The following is a 25,265-nucleotide window of genomic DNA, read 5'->3' as shown; positions in this document are numbered from 1 at the left end:
CCAGATGTGCCGAGCTAGCAGCTTCCACATGTGCAGAGGGGAAATTCCAAATAAATTCATACTCTCATGTTACATCATCTGTGTTTGCTGTGAGGCTGATGTCCACTGGCCCCCAAAGGGCTCATCAATAGGCTACAACAAGGGGGTTAATTTGACAACACATGAAGAGACAAACAAACATGAAATGGAAAGAAATAACTTCTCAGTAAGTAGGGATATTCTGGAGCAGACAAAAAACAATCAAACTGAACCGTCAAATAGGAGCACTAAATGGCTCGATGGTTCTCAACCTTTTTTGAACAAATGCCCCCTTGACTAGGGTGACCAGATTTTTGTAGTCTGAAACCGGGACACTTACCGCGTGACATAAGGATAATTTTGGAGGGCGGGTCTGGGGTTCCACCCCCAGAAGAAAAATGTGTTTTTTAGATGCAATTTCCTGCATTCTGATCAATTCTAGGGGGAGGAATGACAAATCGCAACTGACTCCTTCAGACTTTATATACTACAAGCGCTGGCTGCCATTAATTGTGGCAGGTAAACATGTAATATTTTCCATATATTTATGTAGCGCAATGTAGCGGGTGGCCAAGACAGGGTTTGCTCGGGACCTGGGACACACAACTCCAAACCGGGACTGTCCCGGTTAAACCGGGACGTCTGGTCACCCTACCCTTGACCTCATACCCTTGACCTCATCAAAAGCCCACCAACGCCTCCCATTAGTATTAAAAAATAAAATGTACTAATGCACCTTAATGGCAACACAGCACCACCCCCTCTCATTTATATCCTTCTCAACTGTCCCCCTAGGGCTCCCCAACGCCCCCCTGGGGGGCTGTAGCGCCCACGTTGAAAAACACCAGCCTAGCCAAACCCTTGCCTATCCCAACATCACAAAAAGGGAGAGATGTTGTTACATGTATTATGATGTCCATGATTAACCTACAGCATGATGTCCATCAAGCTGAATGATGTAATGTTACTGAGGCAAAACCTACAACATCAACAACTGCATTCTTTTGCCCCAGGCTATCATGCATGAGTTCAGTCACATTCTGGTCTGGCCTGGTCAGAAAGTAGGCCTATCTAGAGCATACACGCCTGTGACTCTTTCTGTGTGTTTTCTATTCCTTTATCTACACACACACACTAAATTTAGTATATACATAAAAAACTAAATGTGCACAAGAATACAACACAGTGCATGCAAAAATATATGTATTAACCCCGCCTATGATCTTAAAAACCAATGCATGAGCTCATCCCACTCTGCACCCACGCTGTTCTTTCCACTGCTGCTGAGTGCAAGAGAAATTGCTGCTTCATCCATCTAGCCCGGGCCGAAACTCTCGCGTTGTTTCAACTCCACGGATTTAACTTCCTGTTCCGGGGTCGGCGCGTGTTGCCTGATCGTCTTGCTCGATGCTGGGCTAAAGAGTTTTTTTTTCTGATGTGTTGCTGAGCGCTGCTGTGGTAGGGATGATGATGATGGCGGAGCTGGTGCAGGGACAGGCCTCGGTGGCTCAGCCTGGAATGAAAGCAGACGGCTTCGCCGACGCTTTACACCGGGCCCGACAGGTAATGCAATTGACATACAGGGATCTTTTCGAAATCGAGGAAGATTAGTGCTAGGCCGTTCGGGGTGGGGGAGGAGTGTACTTTTTAAGCAGCGGATCCCCAGCCCCCCTCACCCGCTGAGAACACACTCCTGTGCACATACTAAGCTAGCATAACTGGCTACACAAGGTCCAAGTGTTAAGACTGCATGGCTCTGCGTGCCGATTAAGAGAATGTGGGCCAGAAGACGCCCAACAAACTAACAACAAGCACTAGCCAAGCTAATAAGACACAAGTCAAGTTGGTTAAAGTGTGAAAGAACTTTTGTGCGGTAGCACTAGGGGTGACTTGGAGAAAGGGGGAAAAACAAAACATGAGCAACAAACTGCAACCTGTTGTAACGCCACATAACTTGATGCTAGCTAACTAGCCAGCTAGCACAGAAGCTGCTATCGCCGTGGCCTAGTTCCGCGAAACCATCTGACTTTACGCAAACATTACTCGAAGTGAACTCACTTAACAACAGACGAAGCAAAGTTGTTTGTCAAATCACAAACTGGGTCGTGTAGAATGCATTGCAATAACAACTTGGTCATGCATAGTGGGCAACATAGTTTTTCTTGGATTTTTATAGTTAGCCAACTAGTGTGCCCCCGTTAGCCAGCATTTTTGAACTCGCTGAACAACTTACAAGGAGCTAATTTAAATCAAGCATACGCAGTTTACTCGACAGTTGCATAATGTTGGATGAACACTAGAACTTTTGGGTGGCTTGACTGCTCTCGCGGAGCAGTAGTTTCGCAATCTGAACGCACTCAACCGAAGTTTGGAAAGTATGTCACCAGCTTGAAGAACGACGTTAGATAGCAAGTTAAGCTAGCTAGTTAGCCAGTAAGGTGTGCTGTTAACTAGCTGGCTAGCTGCTATCGTCCCGGGTCAGAGAGTGGCCTAATTAGCTCCTCGCTCCACTTGGGTCAGGCAAAGTTAGTTAATACTGTATATTAACGTAAGCCTTTAACGTTGCAGGAACATGCTGGATTACAAGTGAAAAGTTTGAAGTTTTGGTTGGCAAGACTGAAGTTAAATCGAAGCATATTTAAATGGTTCGATGTATTTTGTGCATTGACAGTTTTAATGTCTGGCCAGCAGGAACGTTGTGATTTTACAGAGTTGATGTGGTCAAAAAATTGCAAAGTAATTTCCCCACGTGCTGCATCGCACCACATTGTCATTACGTCAGAGTGACATGCATGTCCCCCTAATACTTATCACGATCAATTTGACACCAATGGCCTTTTCTCCTGTTACTTGTCGCAATACTCAAAGAGCACTGCCATCTCCATTACCGTCTCAGTTGTTTGACTCAATTTGTCATGCCTCTTGCCATAACGCCTGTGAAGGCAAAGGCTCTAATCTAAATGTAAGAAGTTTGACAACACCGCTCAATTCCAATACTAGTATCCACATTACTTATGCTGCATAATGTTCTCGCTCGAGAAAATTAGAAAGGGCATTTTATTGCCCCCTAATCAATACTCCTTCCGCAAGCAGGGCAAGTCAAAATATTGTTAATGATTGAAATGAAAGTGAGTACGGTACTTAGTCACTCAAACACGTGAACTGGTCTCATTCCATCTTACAAGTCTTCACTAAACATTTTTTAACTGCATCTTCAATCTTTTGAAATTTAATCTGCCAGTTATTTAGAAGTATTTTTTTGACCTTTTAATGTCTCCAAAAGCCTCTCTGGTGTATTTAGTGTGTAGGTAGTGTTGTCTCAGCTGTCCACGCGACGGTTGAGTGCCTAGATGATTAGATGACTTGTCTGAACGTTGCTGTGAAGTCCTGTTGGCCCAATGTCGTCCCACCTGTCCCCTTTCCACCACTAAAGCTGTCCTGCCCTGCTCCACAATGTGTCCCTTTTTCTTGCAGTGGTACATAATCACCCCTGTCTGTTAGTTGTTTACATCCACATTTAATAATTGGAACAATGGCATGGGGATATGTAAGCGTGTTTTCTCGGGACACAAACACACACGTACGCACGAACGCATGCACGCATGCACTCACACCCCTCTAAATTCAGACCAAATGGTGCTGTGTGCCCCCACATGCCTCCCTGATTTCTAACACCCATGCCATTTGTCTCTGGAGTGGTCATATGTTTTGGCCGTGTGTGTTTCAGCATATGCACAACTACGCAGTATACAATGGTGTGTAATGTGCACATATCATCATAATCTCATGCAAAGGGTGCGCGTTGATGGAAACACTGCATTTATTGAAGCTTGTGTGTGCATGTGGACGCTTTGCATATGAGAGTATATGAAAGTATATGAAAGTATAAAATTTGTGTGTGCATGCATGCATGTGTGCTTGCGTGAGGTGTGTGTGCGTGCACGTGCGTGCGTTTGCATAGGCATACATGGCCTTGTACTCGAGCATGGCACCTGTGAGCGGTTTCAGTTTCTGCCTTGCGCCACTGTCACACTCAGCTGTCTGTCCCCAGTGTGTGTGTGTGTGTGTGCGCGCGCTCGCGCGCATTTGTGTTCACTCCCGCTGCTGCTGGTTGGCATTGCCGCAGGAGGAGAGCAGGCCCACGACCAACATGGCACCATACGGGCCGGGTCCACTCCATTCTACTCTCCTCTACTCTCCTCTTATTTCCTCTCCTCTACAATGTCCTCTCTGCTCCCCTCTTCTGTCTTCTCTACTCTCCGCTCTTTTCCTCTCCTGTCCTCTGTGCTCTCCCCGCTCTCCTCTCTGTTTTGCTCTGCTCCTCTCCTCTCTGCTGCACTCTCCTCTGCTCCTCTCTGCTTTCCTTTCTGCTCCTCTCCACTCTCATCTCCTCTCGGCTCTCCTCTGCTCCGCTCTGCACCTCTCCACTCTCCTCTCCTGGCCTCGCCTTGATCAGCGACTCCACGGGAGAGAGAAAAAAATAGAACTGGGAGTGTGGCCAGAATGGCCGTCTGTGTCCGCTTCACTTTTTTCCGTCTTCACGTTGGCGCATTGAGATGCAGCATTTAAACCAAAACAAAGCGCTAGGTATGTGGCCTTTATGTAAGGCGCATGGTGTTAGCCACCAGTTTATTTGGGGTGGGGGGAGATTATGGTGCCATTGCTGACAATCAGCGCCTTTGTGTGGTGTGTGCTGTACTGTAAAGTAAGTTTGTGTGTGTGTGTGTGTGCCGTGCACACCTCTGTTGCGGCCACATTGCGTAATTGCCAGGCCAAGCCAGCGCTTTGTGCTGCTCCTTGGTTATAAAGTACACAACGTACTAAGGAGTCCAAGTTTGCAGCGGCCTGCTGTCTGACTTAGCGCCTCGCTCCCTCACCGCTCTCCACAATGGCCTGTGTTGTGTGCTGCCTGGGCCGTGTCTAAATTAAGGACCATTTGCACTGGAGGCTCCTGGGCCAGCTTAGCACGGGATACGACATGATGACACGGAGACGGGCGTCTGACTTAGTTGGCTCAAGAAGCAGTCAAAAAGTTGTTTTGCAGAGCGCAAGTAGCCTAAATTGTGTGTCTGTTGTGTTGTCTCCCTTTTCCTTTCCCTGAACAATGTCAAACTCAGAGGAGAATGAGGGTTGTTCATTACAAAAAACCCATTTGATCACAAAAACAGTTCTTGTTCTCCAGTTGTGGGCCTTCGATGCAGTTTGCCTGACCTGTGTGCAGTGCAGCAGCAGTAGTCAGTAGCCTCTGTGTGTTAGCTGCTGCTGCTGATGGTGATTGAAATGTGGGAGTGGCATTGCTGAGTGAGAGCTAGTGGTGTGTGTGCAGCCCCCCTAGTGTACACAGTGTGGTTGCAGTCTCATACAAGACTGGGGTGCATTTCTCAAAACCAAAGTTGCTTATTACATTAGCTACTTTGTTGTTTTCAATGCATTTTCCCATTGGCAACTAACGAACTTGCTCACAGGCTAGCAACTTCTCTGTTGAGATGCACCCCTGAAGGAGCTGCTGCATGGTGTCAGGTGCCAGGCGAGAGCCATCATTTAACCAGTCCCTCCAGGAATTCGCGATGTTGCGATTTGCAACTTTTTCGCAACTTCAATGAATTCCCGCGAATTCTGCGCGACAGCGCAACTTTAACCAATCACCGCGATTTCCCGCAACTTTGAACCCATCCAAAAACTAATCTAATCCTAAAACTCTGCCATAAACATGTTACCATCTGGGAATGGTCCTTGTGAAAGAACATGGTTTGCTGAAACAAAAAGGCATTAAGGGTGGTAAACTGTAATCTATTATCTGTAATCTATTGTAGGTCTACACCATTGGAGCACTGAGCTAGACTATGGGTGTGACATTGGGAGCACAGAAAAAAAATGGCATCTATTCTATAGGGTGCCTCAATACGGTAGAGTTTGGCAGTCTGAGCTACAGCAGAGAACACCTCTACAAGAACATCTAGCTGTCCAAGTTATCAAAGAAGCGTTTGTAGTGTAAAATGAATCACTCATCACTTAAATTGTCTTGGGCCGATTCAAAACTTAGTGCGTTAACATGCCGTGAGGAGGAAAATTTGTATCATTCACTATAATAGCCTGACCAGAGGCGTGTGTTCACCGAACAGCGTTTGTATCATACACTGACGGTTCCTACAAGGAAGAGTGCAGAGACTGGATAAAATTAACTCTTAGAATTTCTGAAGAGTGGACACAGATGCTTATCTCGATGGTGAGTGCCCTCATTTTAAAGGAACGTTGGTGGTGTAAAAACCCAGTGGCAGGTGGTCTGATGAGCCATACTCTACTTTCGTAGCAGGTGGACTAAGGCAGGTCTGGCTAACTGGCAAGGCAGTGGGGTTAATTTCTCCACGCTTTTTATCTGAAAATTCTGGATGGTGTAGTGCTCGGCCATTAATGGCAGCGCTCGCCATTAATGACCCAAATAGCCTAAATAGGCCTGCCATTATTTTATTGTTTGAAAGCCCGCTACGCAGCTTATGAGGTTACTACCTAGGCTACCAAGCCTACCTCAAAAATACCAAAATGACCACTGAAAATAATATAAAAACACCAGAGGACTGGAATGTGGCAGTGTCCTTTACTCTAAGCGTGGGGAAACATATTAAAAATCGCAACAAAAATCGCACCTTTCACTTCATGCCGCAACAAAATCGCAACAACACAGTAAGAAGCTCCGCCACTTTTATCGCGATTTTCTGGAAATCCTTGTGCACTATCTGGCAATTCAGATCGCACATTTTTGAGAAAATGCCCGCGATTTCCTGGTGGGACTGATTTAACACTTTCCAGTAGAAAAGCTTGAGTAGTCCATGAAAGAGTAGAATATTTCAGGCTTAGATTTTTGGGCTCTCTGCACACTCGAAGGCCAGTTGCACACGCTCAATAGAGGCGTCTTCCCATAGCCCACTTGCACACGGTCAGTGGAGGTGTGTAGACCCAGTCTGCACCTCTGGCCCGACCATGAAACTGCATGTTTTCCCCTCCGAATGCTCCACCCGCTGGTCGTGCGGGTGCCAATCACTGCCAGTCAGTAGGCATATTGATTAGCCACTACATACAGCGGGTAGAGCCAAACGTGGGGGAAAACAAGCAGTGTCATGTGCGGGCCCAGAGGTGGCGACTGGCTCTACAGCCCACTTGCCAGCTACACGTCGCGCTGGAGGCCAGTTGCACACGCCCAATAGAGGCGTCTTCCCATAGCCTGCTTGCACATGGTCAGTGGAGGTGTAGTGTCGTCATAGCCCACTTGCACATGCTCAGGGGGGAGTGTAGTGTCATCAAAACCCACTTGCACATGCTCAGTGGAGGTGTAGTGTCATCATAGCCCACTTGCACATGCTCAGTGGGGGTGTAGTGTCATCATAGCCCACTTGCGCACGCTCAGTAGAGATTCCTGGTAGCTGTGTAGTGCAAACAGGCCCATGGCCTACTGTAATGAGGGCTTCCCCTGTGTGAAACCCCCCCTGGGAAGAAGCTCGCATTTTCACACCACCCAAAGCCCTGCCTTCTTGCTCTGAATGTGGCTGCAAAACGTGTGTGTGTGTGTGTGTGTGTGTGTGTGTGTGTGTGTGTGTGCGTGCGCGTGCGCGTGTGCGTGCGCGTGTGCGTGCGCGTGTGCGTGTGCGTGTGTGTGTGTGTGTGTGTGTGTGTGTGTGTGTGTGTGTGTGTGTGTGTGTGTGTGTGTGTGTGTGTGTGTGTGTGTGTGTGTGTGTGTGTGTGTGTGTGTCCGATGAGTGTGCGTGTGACACACGTGCACACACAAGTGGCTGCTTGTACTGGTGGTGGGCTTCCACTGGCTGTGTGTTTACCTCCTTGAGCAGTGACTTGTAGCTTGTGAGTGTGTGTGTGTGAGGGAGATTTATCGGTGTGCTTGCATTGCTGGCATTCCTCCCCAGCATTCCCCAGAAAGAGGCTCTTGGCTAGTGGGAAGAGGAGGAGCCAACAACCCCTCCCTCCCTCCAACTCACACATGCTCGAACCCCCTTACTTACCCGCCCCCCCCCATGCCACACTTGTTCTCCCCTGTCTCAATGCCAACTGTAGTCCAGTGCAATATGCTGTCCAGCCACCCCCTCTCCTCTCTGCTCAGTCCCCCTCCTCGCTGGCCAGGCCTCTGCTCTCAAATCAAGTGGCCCACATAGAGACAGTTAGTTGGGGCTCAAGCCGCCGCGCATGGAAGCCCTCCTGATGGGCCCTCGCTCGCTAATTGGAACACATTATGTGTCAATATTGTTCTCGGTTTTTCTTTCATTCGTTCTTTGCACATTTTTTTGTCTCCTCATTTGAACAAAGTCAATCTTGAAGTGGCAGACTTGCGGTGGCTAGAAAAGCGCAATTTATCACAATTTACTTGAAACTGTGTGGAGAAATGAAGAGACGGGGTGAGACAGAAAAGAGACGAGAGGGAGAGAGAGAGAGGGAGGCAGAGCGTGCCTCCTTTTGTGTGTGGGGTCGAGGGCTGAATGGCAGCAAGAAGCGGCCCCTCTCTGGAGATAATTGGAGCGGAGGAAACTGCCAGATGTGAGAATGGAGACCAATTAGCAACTCTTTTCCCCCCACAAACTCTACTGCTACAGTTGTGTGTGTCTGTGCATGTGTGGAGAGCTGTCATTGTTACACTATGCGGCCGTCGGATAGGACCGCCTAAACGGCCCTTCTTCTGTACCGAGCTACCCCGAACATGAAACTTATCTGCCGGAGTTGCGTTGCGGGGGCCATGTTTGTCGTAATGGCTTCCCCAGATAAGGAAGGATCCCACTTCAAAGTTTACTGGTGTCGTTTGCATCGCTACTCCAACAGATGTGGAACAGCAGCAGCACCTTAATCAGTTGCACATGCTGAGTTCTAACTCCTCTTGTTCCCCTCCCTCCCTACCTCTCATGTTCTCCCTTTTCTCTCCCCATACCCTCCCTCTATTTCTCTTTCTCTCTCTCTCTCTCTCTCTCTCTCTCTCTCTCTCTCTCTCTCTCTCTCTCTCTCTCTCTCTCTCGTCCTATATTTCCTCCCATGTCGCTCTATTTTTCTCTTCCCTCCCTGCTCTGTCTCTCTTGCCCTTTCCCTGCCTCTCCATTCTGCCCTCTGTGTTGCCCTCTTTCTCACCCCTTCCTCTCTTCTCTTCTCTCTTTCTCTTGTGTTTGCAGATTGCGGCAAAGATGGGCAGTGACCAGATGCCCCATCTGAACAACTCCTCTCCCGTGGTGGACCCCTCCCTCTACGGCTATGGAGGCCATAAACGCACGCTGGATGACGGAGGTGAGTGAGCCCCAACACACACACACACACACACACACACACACACACACACACACACACACACACACACACACACACACACACACACCATGCATTGTCAGGCATGAAAATCCCTCACCTTTCGGCGAAATTCGCCGTTTTGAAATCAAAATGGGTCATTTCTGTGAATCATGTAGATCCGAGGAGAAAATTTTAGGGGGGGTGGGGGGGTCGAGCGAGGAGAAAAGTGTAGCGCCAACTTACTGTATCATTGTGTAGCGCTCTACCGCAGAAAACATACAGTCTCAGGAGAGATTACCAGAGCTGACAATGACGTTTCACCAATCACCGCATTTGTTGCTGTCGGCACAGCCAATAACGTGAAGGGCCTTCATACTTATCTTTGAAAGCGCAATTTAAAACAGGTGCCGCTTTGGTGGCTGGTGTGGTTGTAGCAACTATCTTTCTTAGTTCTAGAACATCTCTGATTATAAGAAAATGTCCAAACGATCTGTCTACACGTTTCCCAGAGTGGTAGCTATTTGAGATCATGATTCTTGTTATGAGAACATCAGGACGCAAGCATTTCGAGTGGATGTTGTTAGCCACAGTGGTTAAGCTGATTTTCCTAACAATTTGAAACCGCATTTGCCCTGCCCACGTGAAGAAGTATTTATTCTCAAAAGAGCTCCGTTAAAGAAAGCTTGGGTAGGCCTACGGCACATTTTCCTGACGGCTATTTTAACGGGTCTGTGCGCTACGAAATGGCGAAAGTATCTAGGCGCAATGGGGAAGAAGCGCATACAGGCTACGCGAAGCATCCAACATCATGCTTCGAATCATATGCTGCGGCTTCTAGCACGCACGAGAGAGAGGGAGAGGGAGAGAGAGCGAAGCCTAACTTAGTCAATCGTTTGACACGGGACAAATTGTTATAGGAATCATTCCACGTTTTTTGGAATCCCTTGGTAGCCTACATCTAAATGACATCTACCGATTTATATTTAGTTGAACACGGTCAAACAGTTTTTTTCACGGTCAAAGTTGGAGCTTTCCTATTATTTTTTCATAGGGAAACAGATATACTAGGTGAATGGACTAAAATGTGAGTAGTTTGGATACAATTTCAGTAGTTTATCCAAACTGTGACAAAGATGTTTTGTATTACAAGTTGTCGGAAATATGATGATTAACTGTTCAAACGAGATCACAACCAGGCAAACGTTGAGGGGACATTGGATAGGCCTAGTGAGGAGGGGTGCTTATGCCATTGGGGGGCATTCGTTTATTTTATTTATTTTTAAGGGGGGCATTGGCAGGGTTTTGATGAGGTCAATGGGGTGTTAGGAAGCGTATGATGAGGTCAAGGGGGATTTTTTTTTTTTTAAAGGCTGAGAACCAAAACCCATTCTGTCTGTCTGTCTGTCTGTCTGTCTGTCTGTCTGTCTGTCTGTCTGTCTGTCTGTCTGTCTGTCTGTCTGCCTTCCTGCCCCCCTCATCAGACATGACAGCATGACAATCATGAAGTAACGAAGATGGTTGGCAGTTCTTCTTATGTTCACTGTCCCTGGGTCGCTACAGTATGCTCAAAATTCATCATTTAAAGACGGTTTTAGCTACATTTTCTCTCCTGGGAGACCATGCCCCCAGACCCCCCTAGTATGACTATACAACACTGTCCCCCAAAAACGCCACTGCACACCACACCTGCGTGCGCACCGCTGCAGCACACGCGCCGCTCCGTGCCACCGCGCCACGCCGCACCTTTCTCACCTTTTTCACCCCTGACCCGTTTTCATGCCTGATTGTCCTAGGATGAAGCTTAAAAAAAAACTACTTTGGTAACACTTTCTATGAAGCCCATATCTATAGCGCATTATGAGTGCATTTATAACAACTTATAATGCGCATCATAATCATAGTGCGTTATGACTACACTCATAACTCTTCATGATGGAGCATATCAACAGTCACGAATAACAAAAAATCTAGCTTATAATGCATTATAAATCTTAGGGTGTTTTGAATGCTCGTGACTGGTTAAAAACTACAGGCAGTGAACAGGCTTATAATACATTATATCTGTCATGATGCACTATGAGTAATTATGATGCACATTATAAATTGTTATAAATGCGCTCATAATGCGCTATAGATATGGGCTTCATAGAAAGTGTTACCACAACTTTTTTTTTTTAAAAGTCACTGGCTCTGACCAAAACCACATTGGTGCATGTGAGATGTGTGCACGTCATGTGAGTTGTGTGTGTGTGTGTGTGTGTGTGTGAGCGGTGCGCACAGCTCAGGATGCAGCTCATGGCAATCAGTGTAACATGAAGAGGAGGTGGGTCTGGTGCTGCATGCGGCGTAAAGGCATCTACCTTAGCGGCCGCTGATGTGACGTGGCCACATGAAAGAGGAGCAGTGGCAAAGACTGATGCTGTCGGATACAGGTGTCAGCGTGCAAGGACAGGAGGGCACCTGATCATGACGTGAGCTCATGACCGCTTCAACAAGTCACTCAAAACTCCAATGTTTTGTCCAAAAAAGGAGGGAAGAGCAGAGGCACTCTGGGATTTGAGAAAAACATTAAAAATGCCATGTGTTTTTAAGCAGCTTTGCCATGTTATATTAAAGGCTTTCTTATATTTTTCTCAAATCTGAGTGCCTCTGTTCTTTTCTCCCTTTTTTTGACTTACACTTCACGCGGTACAGATGAGCAAACCGGTGGCAGAAACTTTTAACCGGTTAACATTCATCCGGTCGACTACCGTTTAAACGGCTACCGGTTAACATCCCTAGTTGCAACAGAGTCCGCGGCCACTTGATCCCACAGACCGCGTTGTGCAAGTCGTGAAATTCTGCGCATGTGCAGCTCAACACATCATAAGGAAAACAGTGATTTTCAGCGTTGGTTTCTTATATATGGCCATCTGGTTGTGTATTGCTCAGTTGTCCCTTATCTGATTAATCATTCATTTTCAGATGCCCATGGTCTTGCTTATCTGAAATTGTAATCCTGAGCCAAGATGGCTGCCGAATGAAATGACTTATTCTAAGTCACTTTGCCTAGATCCAGTTGACGCGTCTGGCCTGTCCAGCAAATCTGCTTGTTTTCCCCTTCGTATACTTCCCACGCTGGTCGGGCCAGACGTGCCAACTGGCCGTGATTGGCACCGTGTGACTAGTGGGCGGTGTCAGTGCATACAAGTCAAGGAACTCTTAAGGACAGTGGGGTACATTTTAATGTGCCAGTAGATCAACAGCTAGAGATTGTTTGATGAGCTCAGTTTTATTTAATTGTATTATTGTTTTCATCCCTGCGTTCAGAATGATGAAATCGAGGCAGACCAGTGTCATATTCCACAGTGCAGTTGTATAAGTGATGCCTCGGTACTTGCATGTGATTTATTGCGAGTTTAGGCTCACAGTCCAGACTCTTGTGCCGGTACCCTGCACGGCACAGACGCCATGTTGTGTCAGCGGTAGTTTGCTGTCGAAAAACAAGTGCAGTGGCCTTGAGCTGTTTTTCTGCAGTCTTAAGTTTCCCCTCAAGCATAACCTCTTAGCAGTTTGGCAAATTCAGCAAAGGGCCCAAGCTGTATGTTTTCAGATATCAGACCAGACCCACAAGCACCATGGGTAACGTAAGGGGAAATATCCGAAATTATAACGTCGAAGCATAATTTTAAGCAGTGTGTACCACACTAAACAAGAGTCAGAAGTATTGACCAACTTGTTTTGGTTGTGGCCAAACACCTAGCCCAGTTTCTCCTCTCTTGGGGCTCTACGAGAGACCAGTCACAGCGATGATAAATGTTGAGTTGTAACTATTTCATGATTCCTGGTCAGCAAACAGGGTTTGAGTTTCTCTCTGCTCACCCGTGCTGACACGTGCTAGACACGCGGCCAACTGAGGCTGTTTCTGACCGGCCGCAGTCCAGTACAGGGGAACCTGAGCATGGCCTGACCAGCACAGCCCGGCACAGAGCCTCAAGTGGGTCAGGCCTTTTTAAACAAAAAATGCAGCAAGGGGGCCCATGCAGAGGGGAGAAAAAGTGTGTGTGTGGAGTATGCAGGAGTGGGGGGTAGTAAAAATGGTAGTGTACAGTGTGCAGTTTCACCCTCTTGACCCCCGGGGCCTTCAAAGTCTATGTGGAGTACATTTCACTGACACTGACATGGAGAAAGAGTTCCTCTCTCTCTCCCTCTCTCTCTCGGGCCTGGTCAGGTTTCCGAACGGCCTCCAAGTAGAGTCACATGCCCCTACTCCTAAGGCCTAGCGTTGGGAGCCGTGCAGGCGACTAGCCAGCCAATAGCAGTGGCTGTTATACGGGACGCCTGTTGGCCAGCCAATAGCAGTGGCTGTTATACGGGACGCCTGTTGGCCAGCAAATGGCAGTGGCTGTTATACGGGACGCCTGTTGGCCAGCCAATGGCAGTGGCTGTTATACGGGACGCCTGTTGGCCAGCCAATAGCAGTGGCTGTTGCGAGTGGATTGTTGGTCAACCAGCCGATAGTAGTGGCTTTTAAACATGTGTCCCACTGTGTCCCCCTCCATGTCCCATGCACCACATTATCACCAGAGCACCCCACTGTCACTGTATTATCACCACCAGCAGGGCCGAAGACCGCTTTTGCTGGGCCTGGGACAAATTCATCTGAGAGGGCCCCCTACCCAATACATACAATGTAAGGGGGACCCAGTTCTGGGCACCCTATCTCCCTGGGCCCGGGACAACATACCCCTTTGCGCCTTCCACAGCTACAGATCAGCGCTGGCCTCACAGGACAGCTAGTGGCCAGAGCAAAGAGTTGTGGCCCGGCTGCTAGCGGCCAGAGCAGAGAGGTGTGGCACGGCTGCTAGCGGCCAGAGCAGAGAGGTGTGGCACGGCTGCTAGTGGCCAGAGCAAAGAGGTGTGGCCCGGCTGCTAGCGGCCAGAGCAGAGAGGTGTGGCACGGCTCCCTGCCCTGGTCTGGTGGTGACCTGTGTCTGCTTGGGCTTGTGTCACATGACCACGGCAAGTCAGCAAGTGGAACCGCCATTGCACCACACTATATGCGCCTGCACCTGTTGCAAACTGCCAGCAACACAAAATGTAAACCCCGTTTGGGGGCTGTGTCCATGCCAGCTGTGGACCCCCGGTGTGGCCAAGGTGTCATGCTCAGCCGTCTTTCAGGAGTGGTGGCATGGCGGCGCGCAGGAGCAGAGTGGAAGCGTGTGTGAGTGTGTGAGAGAGAGTCTGGGGGTTTCGCTGCAGGCAGCAGGAGAAGTGAAACCGGTTCTGCACTCCCGACACCACTGAAGGCCTCAGCGGAAAAAAAGAACTGAAGAATGGGATTTAGAAGTTGCATTCCAACATGCTTGGCTTTCTTTTTTTGCATGCTAATGACTTTTAAATGTCATTACTGCCAGTATTCTATCAGTGCACCATCATGTGGCGATGAGATTCTTTTTGCATCTCTGAGTTGGTCACAGTTTTGAAACTGCGTTTGCGTGTGTGTGCACAGACGTGTATGTATGCATTTGTCTGACTGTACATAATGCTGACTCAAGAATTAGACCCACACAAGTAAGTGGACACGCTGGCCCTCTCCACACGGGACCAGCACTCAACAAGCCCAGCAGTTGCTGACACCACATCTCCACCCGTAAAAGCACCTCCAGTTGGCTGAAGGCCCTACTGTAAAGACATTCCAAACGGTGGGCTGGTTAGAAGGTGGGGGTGGATGTGGTTTTGCAAATGGCTTCCTTGCGAAGGGGGAAAGGTTGGTACCGGTGTGCGTGTGTGGGGAGGTGGGGGTGGGCTGCAGTGGACGTTTGGAAAGTGAAGTTCGCATTATCAGGTTTGGCTGTCATGGGACGCTGAGGTATTTTTGTCGTTGGAGAGAAACAAAAGGCAAGGGGGGGTGAGCAAGAGAGACGGACAGAGGGAAGAGGGAGAAAGAGAGGGGGAGGAGGAGGTGTGTAGGCTGAGAGGGACACTGGTAATCCAATATTGTTCCCATTTCTCTTTCTCTCCCTTCGTAGCTTTGGTTGAGGAGAGTGTGATGAGGGAGACAGAAACACACACACACGCACACAGCTGGTGGAAAATGTTGCTGCTGTGAAACCGAGTGTTTAAGGAGGCAGAGCGTGCAGCTCTGGGCCCCTTATGTAAGGCCGTGTATATGACTAAGCTTTGCCCGGGCCTCTTCCCGTCCCGTCCCCTTCCCCTGGTGCAGCCTACTCATTGTCACCGCCCGCCATATTTCCAGCTGCCAGAATGGGAAGCTCCTAAGTCTATTAAAGATCCCTTCCTCCATTTCCCTCACTAGCTCTTTCTCTTGGTCTGTCTCTCTCTCTTGGTCTGTCTCTCTCTCTCTCTGTCTCTCTCTCTCTCTCTCTCTCTCTCTCTCTCTCTCTCTCTCTCTCTCTCTCTCTCTCTCTCTCTCTCTCTCTCTCTCTCTCTCTCTCTCTCTCTCTAACATTTTCTCCCTCTGTCTCAGTTGTGACCCATTTGCAGAAGCACTCATGTTGCTTTTCAACCACAAGCATTTGTGGAGCTGCCTTGCAAATGTCTCTTGCTCTGGCCCATTGTCTTCCAATAAAGACATGTGACGTCCATCGGGGCAGAGAAACTGACGTCCTGGCTTCATACGCCAAAGACAGACTGGAAATGCATTCATGTTGATGTCAAGAAGCTGGAGATTTCCTTATGGCAGTGTCGCTGTTTGTTTTGAGGAGTCGTAGCGTTACTTATGACTTGTCAGTCACTGTTGTTGACATTAAGAGGACAGATCGCTACTTGAGCCAATACTCATAAAATAGTAATATTATACTTGTGGCACCTTTCCAGGAATGAACTGGCCTCTGACCCAGCAGAGGGCTATGTAAAATGGTTCTCTGGAACGCTGTCTGTAGGCACTGATTGCAAACATTAAAAATGTGGACCTGGTGATATCTGATTAAGAATCATAGACTTGTAGGTCATTGTGATATTTCAGAATACAACACGCATACAATACCACTGTACGTGTAATGGAGACCAACTAGCAGTGTGTGGCGTGGACCGTTGGTTTGGTAAACCTCCCTCCCGAATCCTCATACAGTATCGATAGCGCTAGGCTATTGGACTGGTCCTTAAAGGGACAGTTTGGTCAATTTCAACATGCAGTTGTATTGCTCACGCTACCCTTGACTTGTCAGTACCTGGTGATGCCACATTTTTTGGCTCAGCCCTTTCCGAGATATGAGCAATTCTAATGGGGGCAGCGTTTGTTTACATTTTTAAAAAATGAAACATAGGCCAACTCCAAATATTTTCCCAAAAGGTACTGGTGTTTTTGGGAATAAATAAAAATGTTTTTTTGAAATGTAAACAAAGAGCTGCCCCCATTACAATGACCAGGATCTCGGAAACGGCTGACGAAGAAGAAAAAAAAATCTCAGGCACTGACAAGTCCAGGGTAGTGTGAGCATTACAACTGCATGTTGAAATTGACCAAACTGTCCCTTTAAGCTCAGTGCTGTGCCTCCCATACCCAAACCGATGCCTGAAGAATTGCCCATACTGGGACAAATAAAAGCTACCGAACTGAACCGGATGCGTTGATGAGGTGGCGAGTTTGAGGCCCCAAGGGGGACGGATTGCGCGGCAACACCTTGGTTACACTTGTGCTGTTGACCCGGGATGGGAGTGAGGTTTAGGGGGGTGAGTGTAATGGAGGCCAGGTAGCAGTGTGGCATGGAACGTTAGTAAACCTCCCAGCGCGGCAACATCTGTTACATACACACGCACACGCACACGCACGCACACGCACACACACCACAGATAAATGGGTCAACCATACTCATCTTTAGAAGTCCGTGAGGTCTTGGTGAACCAGCCTAAAGGTTAGCATGACATGGTTTCCACTTTCAGCAGTGTGTGTCTGGGCCATGTTTGTGTTGTGTGAGTTTGTGTGTGCCCTGCTTCTCTATCGCGTTCTGTCAGCTCTTCCTGTTGGTCAGTTCTTTATCGGGCACTTTTTCAACTGGTCACCACTGCTCAGATAACGCAGTTAATCATCTGGTCAGTCAAAACAATCCGACCGTAGTAGCGCTGCACACAATTTTGCATGCGTCACTTGTTGCTTTTAACCACTTGTGCATCGGTGGATCTCCCTCGCACTCCTGGATTACGTTTAGGAGAAGCAATCCCGAGTGGGATTGTCTGTATGCAATTAGCAAATGTTGGATTATATTGTTAGAAGTAATCCCACAGGTTTCGACCCCTGGCTATGTAGGCTTGTTCACAGCCACACACACACTTACAGGAGTTTGTGCGTGCACATGTGTAGGCTTGAATGTGTGTGCGTGTGTGTAGGGAAGGTTCTGGATGTGTCCTTTCTCTTTCACTGTTCTATGTTTTGCCACACTGTACAGGGTGTAAGGTTCATGCTTCATTTGTGGTTCTGCGTCTGTTTGCCTGCCTGTGTCTCTTTACCCGACTATTTGTTGTTGTTTGTGTTCCGCACAGTAGCTGTTGCTGTTTGTGCTGTCGACTCTGGTTTAGCCTTGAGCCAGTCTATTGGAGTCTATTGTTGGTCACTCCCAAATGCTACTTAGAAACAACTGGTGAGGAAAAAGACAGGAAGTTATTAGCCAGTTCCAAGTTCCACGGCCAGTGTGTCCATGTGGAAACATTTGTGTCTTTTCTGTGCATTTAGAGTTCCAGAAGCTTGCACAACAACAGGCCCAGCTCACTGTGTGTAGGAACAGCAGGCGCACACACATGGTGTGTGTGTGCGTGTGCGCGTGCGTGTGCGTGCGTGCGTGCGTGCACGTGTACGCACAAACAGACAGAAAGAGGCTAGCCAGTAAGCGTGTTGTTATGAGCCTCTCTCTGCTCCGCTCCTCTCTGCTCTGCTCTGCACTCTACTGCGCTGGGCTCGTTTCTCCGGTATGTCTGGCAGAGGGACATTCTGTTCCTGGGCCACATGTATACAAACGAGCAAACTAACCAACCGACCAACCAACCAACGAGTGAGCGAGAAAGCAAGTGCTCATGCGTCAGTCAGAGCCAACGAGACATGGCAACAGACAGTAGCAGCAGCCAGCAGTACCTTATCTCTAAACGCACCAACAGCACGCCACATACACACTGCAGCTGCATGACCTTTTCCGACCCTGGCTATTGGCACTGTCCCTGAGCCTACAGGTCTAAGCAGTGTAGGGTGGAGTGGGTGAGTGTGTCTGGGTGGGTGTAGAGAAAGGCAATAAAGCCATACAAGCAAGGAGTGAACTTGGGAACAGTTTGGCTGTAGTTGTTTGTTTGGAGAAAAACAGTTAAACACTTACCAGTGACTACTGTCCAGGGTGTCCCCAAGCACTTAATAGCTAAGGCAGCCACCTGGACATCAAACGCCTGACGCCTTGACTAGGTACCTGGGAAGATTGATTTTGTACTCTGAATGCATTTTCTAAAGTTGCATCACAACAATTGAATAAACTATTTATTTTGGAGGGTATCCATATCATATTTCACATGAAAATATACAGCATGTCCTCACCAATCATGTCTGCGATGCCGACTAACCTCCCACACACTTTGACAAACAAATATTCTGTGGAAGAATTGCAGCCAGGCTCTGGCCTTAGGTGTTTAACACACACACACACACACACACACACACACACACACACACACACGCGCACACGCAGGTCTGTAAGGTACATTTCCAGATGCTTTTAAAACGGTAGTTTTTGACATAAAATACACCACTGTGAAACTCCCATCTTCTAAATGTTGTCTCTCTCTTCTCTCCTGACAGTGGGAAGCCAGCTTGGTGGGATGGTGCATCAAAGGTAAGCAGGAGATGCCATCATACCCCATATAGTATAAAAAGAACATGCGGCATAGAATGGACTGTGAATACAAGGGTGCTCTTATTCAGATTGTAGCGTGTGAATGCTATTGATTTTTCCCCTCCCGTTGTCTGCAGACATTTTTCATTAGTCTTATAGCTATAGCTGTGTGTGTGTGTGTGCGCGTGGGTGAGTGTGTGTATGTGTGTTTAGTACTACATGATCTCATCTACAGCAGAACGTGGTCTGCTTTCATCCCATGATGGTACTAAATCACAAATATTTTTCTCTCTCTCCCTCTCTCTCCCTCTCTCTCCCTCTCTCTCTCAGGGCTATTATCACAGAAGACTATAAAGTGCCTGATAAAATGGTTGGATTCAGTAAGTACTGGGACTCTGAGAGCAATGGGTGGGTGGTTAGAGGGTTGAGAATCAGATGAACCTACTTCGGTTTTGTGGATCTGATGTTAGTTGTTTAGACAAAGGAAAAGGTAAAGAAGGGTTAACCACATTCCATTCCTTTGGCTTAGTATCTCAAGATGACCCTGCCCCACTAACTTGAATAGCAACTTTGAATAGGAATATTCACAATAGGAATGTTATTGTTTTATTCATGTGTAAATATGTCTCCTCCCCAACCCCACTTGGCCTTGGTGAACTCCATAACTCTGCAAATGTTCTTCGTTTTTCTCTCTCTTCTCTCTTGTCTCTCTCTCTCTCTCTCTCTCTCTCTCTCTCTGTCTCTCTCTCTCTGTCTCTCTCTCTCTCTCTCTCTCTCTCTCTCTCTCTCTCTCTCTCTCTCTCTCTCTCTCAAAGGCCAGGAGTACTAGTAGGAATGAAATCCTCTATTATCTACTGTGTTCTTGAGTTCAACTTGGTCTGTCTCCAGTTATACAACCACATAGAGTATATATCAGAATGACTATCTGTGGAGTTTGCAGAAGACCTTGAGAGATTTACAGTAATTCATGGCTGGTGCTGTTATAATTGTAACAACAAATGGAGGATGTGAGGGCAGGGGGTGGCCACTGTCAAGGCTGAGCGATCTCTGGCACGTTGCCTTACATCAGGCCAGGCACAGAAGGCTATATTGACCACTTGCCAGTAGATGGCCATAGTAAACTTTGAACGCTTTTGGCATAGATTGAAGACGTAGAATTATATTGTTATAGTAATAATAATACATTCGTTTTATACATCGCCTTTCGAAGCACCCAAGGTCGTTTTACATAATATCAGTGTAAGTATGTAGGTGTGTGCTTATGGACACTAGAAGCCAAAGGCTTCCAAGAAGAGATGGCTTTTAAGGTGTTGTTAAAAGATGGCCAGTGAAGGTTTTGCGCTTCTCTGTAACAGGTGGTGCAACAGTCTGGGAAGGCATCACATGTCAGCAAGTCAGGGGGAAAAAAACAAACAAAAAATGTTACCGCATGCTCTTACCTCAGGCACACCATAGACCCAATAGTCATCCCCCCCAATTCTGCCCTGCTGTGTTTGTCTGTCCTGATGTGGCTGCATGTCTTGTTTTTTCAGTTATTGGAAGAGGAGGAGAGCAGATCACAAGGATCCAGCTGGAGTCCGGGTGCAAGATACAGATTGCTGCTGGTGAGTCCCGTGTCACAGAGCTCAGTGGGTTTAGTTATACTATGAAGCAGACCGTCAAAACGGCACATGGACTACAAATGAATACAATAGTTGTATTTGTTGCTGAAATTGACTTTTCTGAATAGCCACATTATGAATCTATGATTTATGCTAACCCATAAAATTGCATCGTGGTTTCTCTGCCGTTAAGTGGAGTGTTCTTATGGAACTGGATAATCATGGTAGATGATGCACTAGGTGTGTGATGCAGAGAAGCAGACAGGCCCCATGATTAGGGTGGCAAAATTCTGGGAATTTTCAAAGGTGGAAACTTACCAAGAGAATTTTAGGGAATTAATGGGAATAAACTGGGAATTATCAAAGTTGATGTTGAATATACTTTTTGCAGAGCCATTTAGGCCACATCCCCTTGCATGCATTTTGCGATTATCTTTGCAATTTCTTAGACAGCATACTGTATACAGAGTGCTGTATGCAGAGGACTAAATGCAGCCTTTTCTGTGGCTATGATGAGGAAGATGATCTTGTATTTGACCTATAAAATTAAAGTAGACGAACTAAATGTAGACAACCAAACAAAGATTTGTTTGCAATCTGTGTAACACATATATTTGTATGATTGTGAACAGACCAGAACTTTGTTCACTTTTGAGTTCCGTTTATCATGAGTCGTACTGTACAGTGCTTGCGTATATGCAATGTTAGGAAGTAAAACAGCATTTGTTTATTCTGAGATGGCCATGACGGCTAGTGACAATAACAGCCAGCTTTCCAAAATGCACCGTTATCCCAGCTGTCACTCGAATTTAAAGCAACATTAAAGAGTGTTTACCTGGTGTGTTATTATGCCTCAGTGTTGATGTGATGCGTGTCATAAAAATCAATTTACCATGCTGTCATGCAGATGCGGAACCAACACCAAACAGTAGCTACAGCCTCCCACGTAAGTTACCCTTTTCTTTATACACGTAGGTGTTCTCCTGCCTTGCCTTTGGCATGCAGCACCTCCACCGGTGCCATGTTTGTTAGCTACAGGGTCGTCAGCCGTGGACCACCGTTCTTAGATGTTTTGCCCCTTAGCCCAGAACATCTCCTGGTGGCGAGGCAGTGACGACTATTTCCACATAAAACTGTGTCGTTTGCCTGTGTTTCCAAATGACACAAGCACAGTTCATCATCACATCACTATGTCCGTAAAAGTTTCGATACAGTTTGTGCATTTGTGTGCGTGTGAAATCATCTTTCATTGAGAAGCCATCACCTGTGTTTACCAATTTCTGACACTACAAGTCAAAGCGTGTATGTGGCTTTCAAATGCATACATCAGACCTTTATTGCCACTACTCTCTAATATGTGGTCACTATTCAAAGGCAGTATCATTTCTGTCCGCAAAGAACAGCTAAATACCCATCAAATAGGACTTAAATACCCTGATTTGAATGGGTTTCAAAGGAGAGGATCATGTCCTTGACTGAGTTCCGGGTATAGGCTTGTTCAGCGGAAAGGCGACTTCCTGTAATTCCTGTGCAAAGTTTCCCATTTGAAAATTCCCAAAAAATACCGTAGTCAACTTTCCATGGACATTTTTCGGAAACCAATTTGGAATTTCCAGCCCCTTTGCAACCCTACCCATGATGCTAATGGCAGAAATGGCCGCTATGATTTTGTAAAGTTTATTGTGTGTGTGCATGTATTTGTTACTACAGATAGTGGAGGTATGATGGACAGACCATGCACCCTCACTGGAAGCCCTGAAAGCATTGAGTAAGTACTTCGCCCCTACAGTATTATTTTTATAGTAAAAGCATCAAGTAGCATACCTCCTCTTAATGCCTTATCTGCCAGATAAAAAGTAAGACAAACAACAACCCAGTATCATACCACATGACCCTACACGGTGCTAAAATCATGAAACATTTACCCAACGCTCTCTTTTGTATGCACTAGAACGTTAATGTAGAATATTGTGTTTTGGAGGGTTGCAGTGACTAGGCCTGAGTGTCCCTGTGTTTAGTGAGCCAAGTGCACATTTGTTTATGCAAGTCTTCCTCTCCCGCCTGCTTTTCTCCTCGTAGGCAGGCTAAGAGGCTGCTGGGTCAGATTGTGGAGCGGTGTCGGAATGGCCCCGGTTTCCATAACGACATGGACGGCAACAGCACCATCCAGGAGATCTTGATCCCCGCCAGCAAAGTGGGCCTGGTCATCGGCAAGGGTGGAGACACCATCAAGCAGCTGCAGGTAAGATTCTAAAGTTGCTGCTACTACTCCTCCTCGGCAAAGGCGGAAAAGTCATCAAAAAGTATCAGGTAGTGACTAAATACCTCTATAAAATACCAGTGCGTAGAAAAGTAATAAATTAAGCCTGTCCACTGGCAAGAGCAGACACAATCCAGCAGCGGCATATCAGAATACCGTAAAGTTCCAAATATTATTTGGGCTATTATTTGTCTGAAATGCGTGAGAGACCAAGCGAATATTTGAGACAGGGGGCTATTTGGGAAAGGCGATTAATTCCTTCTTCCCAAAAAATATTTCCCTAAACGGGCGAAATATGGTACTCAATTACTTTAAGCAATAGTTGGTCTAGGCTATGTTATTGTTAAATGTAAGACTAACAGTTAACACATCGGGTGTTGTTGACATGCGCAATTTTGAAGACACGAAGAACATTATCGGGGAGGATTGAGGATAGATCTTACACCTTTCCTTATTAATGGAAAATTAATTCCATGCTTTAGAAAATATTCAAGAACTTAAACAGTCTGTGATTGCTGTACACAGTTCAAGGGTTAGGCTATTTATTCAGCGAGGTTGTGGATATTGACACCTTTCCTCCGCCACCGCGGATAGACCCCACCTTTGCGCTTCTCATCTGCCTGTCACGCATCTGGAACTGGAAGAGTGCCCGCAGCTCAAGCGGCATGACTGCAATAATTGTCAATACAGTAGCCTTAACAACTGTTAAATGTACAGCGGTGTCTTTAGTTCAATTATCACACCGGTGGTAGGCCATTTTTATGAAGACCGGAAGGTTTAGTCTATCCTACTTTGCAGCAGACAAAAACTGACAGACAAAAATGCTTAATGTGTGTGTGCAGTAGTGCCTAGCGAATGATTCTCCTGCCAGCATAGCGTTGGACTAACCAGACTACATGTTGAATGTTGAGAGGAGGCATTTTGAAAATTCGAAGACCTATTCAAAAGGATATCATAGCTACCTTACCTTGCCAATGTTCCATGCATTACAAAATATTCAAGAATCTCATCTGCGATAGGCTAAAAGCGATTTATTTAGTAAGCTTGTAGATAATATTGCCACCTTTCCCCCCTCCTGCGGTAGCCAGTTGCCTTCTCAGATGAAGCAAGCTGAGTCGGAAAGAGCGCGCACTGTTCAAGACCCGCGGCAAGACTAATGGTCATCTGGTCCGTGGTGTCGACATTCATCCAATTATCAGAACGGCGACGGGCCCTTTTTTAATAAAGATACCTTATTCGCAGCAGCCAAAATCAGTCAGACAAGAAGTGCTTAACGAGTAGGCTACGTGAAGGGTAGAAAATGCTTCTTCTGCCAGGATTAAGTTTGCAATTGGAGAGGAATGATTGAAGGGCTGAATTAAGTCCAAAATCAAAATGATCAAAATACGGCCGATTTATTTCCAATACCCTACATGACAGAAGGAAAAGGTGCAGGAGGGCAACATAAAACAGCCATAAACTGAGGACTATAGGCAACCTTCAAAGCAAAATACAAACACGAAATCAAACAAAGTTTTTAAAATGCAGCAACACTTCAAGATTCCCAAAACCCACTGATTACCCGTTTCGAAATGTGTGCGTAAAACCTACTGTTAATCACAGATGCCGCTCTCTTCCTTGCTCTCCCAAACCCCAACTTACACTGGGTTTAATACACCCTGCAATACTAGCAAACTATTATTGAATGACCAAATAGCCAGCTGCAATTCCTGATGGTGTAAACATGTCCCCTGCTTAACCTACAATACTTTTAAGTTGAAAGGGGCTATTGCAGAGTAAATGGTCTGACATATTGTTACATCCGATACATCCATTACAGCTCAACCATAAACAGTTAGCATATTAGTGTTGCTACATAGTGCACTGTGCTAGCTGGACAACTAGCCACCTGCAACTTTTTGGACAGATGTATATTGACCTCTCCTCAATTTAATCGACAATTGAATTGTAAAGGATAACAGATCTGACATGCCACAAATGTCTTAATGCGTCAGATAAAAACAATCGCTAACATTAAACGTCAAAGGTATGATGAACATTCTGCTAACCTCTTTCATAGAAAACTGATACCTTTTGCCCATTACCAACTCTGTGATTACAGTTGACGAAACAGCATCTTGCTGATTTTACTTTTGTGGCAATTCCTCCACAGCGTCAATAGAAAACACTGCTGCTTTCTACCCCATGTCCTGCACAGGGCAACCATCAATGACGTTGCTTTGAAAAGCATTTTGCTGACGTGGAAGCTTGCTGTTTTGCAACATGAGAGATCAGCAGAGTTTCTGTAGATCTAGGTGTCTGGTGTGT

At 46.7% G+C, this 25,265-nt stretch overlaps 1 protein-coding gene across 9 annotated transcripts in view; it reads left to right on the top strand.

Annotated features, from left to right (window-relative positions):
* Nucleotides 1-1,375: 1,375 nt before the first annotated feature.
* Nucleotides 1,376-25,265, top strand: part of fubp3 (far upstream element (FUSE) binding protein 3) — a 46,600-nt gene continuing 22,710 nt past the window's right edge. For 3 of the 9 annotated variants that reach the window (XM_063210206.1, XM_063210202.1, XM_063210197.1), the window contains exons 1-8: nucleotides 1,377-1,581; nucleotides 9,177-9,288; nucleotides 19,064-19,097; nucleotides 19,428-19,477; nucleotides 20,630-20,701; nucleotides 21,606-21,644; nucleotides 22,409-22,466; nucleotides 22,778-22,940. In XM_063210206.1, the coding sequence (XP_063066276.1) occupies nucleotides 1,483-1,581; nucleotides 9,177-9,288; nucleotides 19,064-19,097; nucleotides 19,428-19,477; nucleotides 20,630-20,701; nucleotides 21,606-21,644; nucleotides 22,409-22,466; nucleotides 22,778-22,940 (627 nt within the window). In that variant the 5' untranslated portion in view covers nucleotides 1,377-1,482. Of the gene's footprint in view, nucleotides 1,582-9,176; nucleotides 9,289-19,063; nucleotides 19,098-19,427; nucleotides 19,478-20,629; nucleotides 20,702-21,605; nucleotides 21,645-22,408; nucleotides 22,467-22,777; nucleotides 22,941-25,265 lie in introns of all 9 variants that reach the window. The other 6 variants (XM_063210207.1, XM_063210198.1, XM_063210200.1 and 3 more) reach the window with 4 other exon arrangements.

Source organism: Engraulis encrasicolus, chromosome 11, assembly GCF_034702125.1.
Source record: "Engraulis encrasicolus isolate BLACKSEA-1 chromosome 11, IST_EnEncr_1.0, whole genome shotgun sequence".
Lineage (NCBI taxonomy): Eukaryota > Metazoa > Chordata > Actinopteri > Clupeiformes > Engraulidae > Engraulis > Engraulis encrasicolus.
This window is presented reverse-complemented; position numbering and strand designations above follow the sequence as displayed.